Genomic DNA, 5,000 nt, shown 5'->3' with positions numbered 1-5,000 from the left:
CATCAACTTGTCACAATGTACCAGTATATATATATATATATATATATATATATATATATATATATATATATATATATATATATATATTATATATATATATATATATATATATATATGGTCAGGTGCCATGCTCTCTTTATTGAAATTTAAGGATTCAAGAGCATGAGGTTTCACTTATGTCACGCGCAGACTCGCGGGGATTCGAACCGCCTCCCTCTGACCTCTCGCCTTCAGACGCTCGTGCCCAGGACCCATCGTCATAAGAACAAATCAGTCATGGAAAGTGTGAAGGCTACTGGGGCAGTTAAGAAAACATTTTCCTTAGCAATTTGTTCTTGGTTTAAAAAATGTAGGAAACGGTTGTAGAAACTCTTCATAAAAATATACAAATAAACAAAGTTCTTTGTGAGAAATTCGCTAGTGGACAGCGACATCAATCAGATAATTATGCCCGTCGCATGTAGGACTCGAACCTTATGGCCTCTGAGCGGTAGGTTCGAGTCCTACACGCGACGGTCATAAAAATGATCCGAAATAAAGTTCTTGTTTATGCTTCTAAGAGAATCGATGGAGGATTATTTTCTTCCCGTTTATATCTCATTCAGAATAGTTTTAATACTGAGATACTGGTGGAATGTTCGGAGAACCTTTAAACGCAATTGTACCTCCAAAACTAAGGATCTGATTTCAACTCCGAAAATTATTGAATCGCATTTAACCTTGAAATGGTGATCTTGGCCCTGTAACGAGCACTACCATTGTGGCCCGTAACGAGCACTACAATTGTGCCCCTTAACGAGCACTATACTCTTCCCTGTAACGAGCATTAGCAATTGTTTCCTTTCAATTTCCCCCGTCCTGCAGAAGCCAAAATTACAGCCTGGCCACCTCTAGATCACGTGCTTTTTTCCCGCATTTGCTTCAAGTTCGGAAACATTTGGGTCCATTGCGCTACACTTTGGACTCTTCCCGGTTTTCTACACACACACACACACACACACACACACACACACACACACACACACACACACACACACACACACACACACACACATATATATATATATATATATATACTGATGAAGGTGGAAAAAGAAGTCACGGGTCTAGTTCCGAGTTTTTTAGTTTATTCCCCTCCGGTTTCGCTCTGTGCTTCTTCAGAGGAATGTGTCACAATGTCACAGCTTATGTACATATATATATATATATATATATATATATATATATATATATATATATATATATATATATATATATGTGTGTGTGTGTGTGTTATTCTTATTTTGTTATTTTGTCTCTTTGATAAGGAGAAAATAATTCTGTACTAAACACAAATTGGACATACCGCTGCGTCATCTTGCTAAGAGCTTTTTTCTTCTTCAGATATTCTAGACTACTTCGAACCACAACTCGGGAAAAAAAAAAAAAAAAAAAAAGCCATTAACGGCGGCAAGAGAAGCGTTTCACCCGAACGCCAAAATTCGTTCTCGAGTTGACACTGAGAGCTTCCAAAGCCGAAAACCAACTTGAAGCAATATTCTTTTATGGTTGGAGATGTACCTCCTCGACCCCCCATCTCTCTCTCTCTCTCTCGCTCTCTCTCTTCTTAGGTTTGGATGTCCACTGTAATGTGTGTGTGTGTGTGTGTGTGTGTGTGTGTGTGTGTGTGTGTGTGTGTGTGTGATTCACCACCATGGCCTTGGATCACGTGTTGGACTCGTGATCGAAAGCTATTTCCCTCCCGGAAGAGAGCTCAGAGCTCATATATGACCGATCTATGGGTAAATGCTGTGACCTTACACGCACGCACGCACGCGCACACACACACACACACACACACACACACAATTCCCCGCCCACGAGAGTTGGAGTAACGACTCGCAGAGCAGCGATACTGAAATTATTTCAGCCCTGGGTAGGATTCGATCCCGGCCCGGAGTAGTGGCGGCCGGGAACTCTGCCAAATGCGCCACGAGTTGTGTGTGCGTGTGTGTGTGTGTGTGTATTACTTGCATTACATCATGCCTTACATCCCAAAATATTACGAATTAACGGCGATATTTTTGGTACCTTAACTTATACTCTCTGGGAAGACGCAGAGTGCGGGGTGATCTAAAAGAGGTGTTCAAGTGGGTCAAAGGCTTTAACTAGGGTGATGCAAACAAGGTCATCATATTAAGACAACAGGGCAGGATTCGCAGTAATGGATTTAAATTGGGCAAATTTAGATTTAAGAAGGAAATAAGCAAGAATTAGTTTACTAATAGGGTGGTCAACGAATGTAATAGACTTAGTAACCATGTAGTGGGCGCTGAAACTATCGGTTGTGTTAAGAAACGGTTAGACAATTTTATGGTTGGGGATGACAGGTGGAAATGGACATGGAACTGCCTAGTGTAGGCCTCATGGTCTCTTGCATTTACCTTTATTCTTATGTTTTTATGTTCGTAGTGAGCGTTGGAACTATCGGTTGTTTTAAGAAACGGTTAGACAACTTTATGGATGGGGATGACAGGTGGTAATGGACATGGAACTGTCTAGTGTAGGCCTTAGGGTCGCTTGCAGTCTACTTCATTCTTATGTTCTCATGGCCTACTCCCATTTCTATACTCCCTCTACCTCAACTTTCCATCTATCCCTCTTCATCACAACCATCTCAGATTCCATACACCTTTTGAGCACCTCTCATCTCTTCAGTCTTATAATAGCAGACGCCTACAAAGACTTGATATTGTTACAAATTTTCTCTTTACAGGTGGTCAAAATGCTGCCTGTAGTGGATGCCATCTTTGCCTCTTCAATCTTTTAATAGCAGAGGCCTACGAAGATTTGATATTGTTAATTCTCTCTTCACAGGTGGTGAAAATGCTGGCCGTGGTGGTCGCCATCTTTGCAACGCTATGGCTTCCCTACAGGATCCTACTCGTCTACAACTCCTTTGCGGCCCACTTCGGCCAACTCCCATATAAGGACCTGTGGTATCTTCTATTCGCCAAAACCTGCATCTTCATCAACAGGTGAGTCGCCTACGGTGATCCCTCCCAACCTGCAGCGTCTTCCCACCCCCTCTCTCTCTCTCTTTCTGTCTCCCTCTCTCTATCTCTAATAGTCTTTCCATATTTCTGTCCTCCCATCTATCTCCTTTTCTCTCTCAGATCGTCTTTTTCTATTTGTCTCCTCATTTTTTCCTTTCTTCTCCCTCTATCTCTCTCTCTCTATTTATCTCTAATAGTCTGTCCATATTTCTGTCCTCCCATCTATCTCCTTTTCTCTCTCAGATCGTCTTTCTCTATTTCTATTCTCATCTTTTCCTTTCTTCTCTCTCTCTCTCTCTCTGACTCTCTCTCTCTCTCTCTCCCTACCTCTTTGATAGTCTTTTCATATTTCTATCCTCCCATCTATCTCCTCTTCTCTCTCAGATAGTCTTTCTCTATTTGCCTCCTCATCTTTTCCTTTCTTCTCTCTTTCTCTCTCTATCTCTGATAGTCTTTCCGTATTTCTGTCCTCCCATCTATCTCTTTTTCTCTCTCAGATCGTCTTTCTCTATTTGTCTCCTCACCTTTTTCTTTCTTCTCCCTCATCTCTCTCTCTCTCTATCTCTCTCTCTCTTTAATACTCGTCTGTCCTCCTATCTATCTCCTTTTCTCTCTCAGATCGTCTTCCTCTATTTTTCTCTTCACCAATTGATGAAAAAAATCATAATAATGATAAATAAATAAATGAATAAATGAAATTATGTAAATAATAAATAAAATACATAAATAAATGCATATGTATAGTTAAATAATAAACAAGCAGGTAAATAGTAAATAATAATAAATTGACATACAACTAATAAAAAATGAAAATCGAGCAAATAATAAACAAGCAGACAAATGATGACAAAACAAATAAACAAATAATATAAAATAAATGTTAGTCATGACAGCACTTTGCTTAGGTGTTTATCTAAATGATTCTTAAAGCTTCGAACTGAACTACATTGCACTGCCTCTGCAGGAAGTTTATTCCATTCATTAACTACACGGTTGGCGAAGTTGTTTCTACCCACTTCCAAATTAAGTCTATTTCCGGACAGTTTGAGACCATTGTTTGTTGTCTGATTCTCATTCAGTGAGAAAATTTTGTCACTTGATGTTGTCAATTCCCTTTAGAATCTTAAAAACCTGTATCAAGTCACCTCTCTCTCTCTCTCTCTCCCTTGCGCTCTCTGTCTCTCTCTCCCTCTCTCTCTAATAGTCTTTCCATATTTCTATCCTCCCATCTACCTCCTTTTCTCTTTCAAATAGTCTTTATCTATTTCTCTTCTCATATTTTCCTTTCTTCTCTCTGCCTCTCTCTCTCTCTCTATCTCCCTACCTCTCTGATAGTCTTTTCATATTTCTGTCCTCCCATCTATCTCCTTATCTCTCTCAGATAGTCTTTCTCTATTTGTCTCCTCATCTTTTCCTTTCTTTTCTCTCTCTTTCTCTCTCCCCCTTCTCTCTCTCTCTCTCTCTTTCTGTCTCTCTCTCTCCCTACCTCTTTGATATTCTGTCCATATTTCTACATCCTAAATCATCTCCCCTTCTCTCTCAGGTCGCCTTCTCATGTTTCCCTCTCTCTCTCTCTCTCTCTCTCTCCCTCTTTCTGCGAAGTCTGCACACAGCCCAGACCAACATTAATATTCCTCTAATATTCAAGACCTCTTCTTCCAAATATGATCAAATCTTCCAGACCTTCAGTTTACTTGTTGCCCTTAGAACAAATTGGCCTCCTGCCTTCTACGGAAATTCAATCGACGTAATGCTAACATGAGAAATATATATGCATCGAGTAATGCATATCACCAAGGTAATTGAATTATTGAATTTCGAAGGGGAACCCAGAGAGAGAGAGAGAGAGAGAGAGAGAGAGAGAGAGAGAGAGAGAGAGAGAGAGAGAGAGAGAGAGAGAGAGAGAGAGAGAGAGAGAGAGAGAGAGAGAGAGAGTCTATGTGTATGAGAGAGAATGTCCACCAT

General features: G+C 40.2%; 1 protein-coding gene across 2 annotated transcripts in view; it reads left to right on the top strand.

The window, feature by feature from the left end:
- The window catches only part of LOC143036480 (thyrotropin-releasing hormone receptor-like), a 194,024-nt gene that overhangs the window by 132,832 nt on the left and 56,192 nt on the right, over positions 1-5,000 (top strand). For both annotated transcript variants that reach the window (XM_076203880.1, XM_076203881.1), the window contains exon 3: positions 2,857-3,017. In XM_076203880.1, coding sequence (XP_076059995.1) covers positions 2,857-3,017 — 161 coding nt within the window. The remainder of the gene's footprint in view (positions 1-2,856; positions 3,018-5,000) is intronic.

This window comes from Oratosquilla oratoria, chromosome 20 (genome assembly GCF_046742065.1).
Source record: "Oratosquilla oratoria isolate Oo_2021 chromosome 20, ASM4674206v1, whole genome shotgun sequence".
In the NCBI taxonomy this organism is placed as follows: Eukaryota; Metazoa; Arthropoda; class Malacostraca; order Stomatopoda; family Squillidae; genus Oratosquilla; species Oratosquilla oratoria.
The sequence above is the reverse complement of the archived record's forward strand: the minus strand, read 5'-3'. Positions and strand labels throughout refer to the sequence as shown.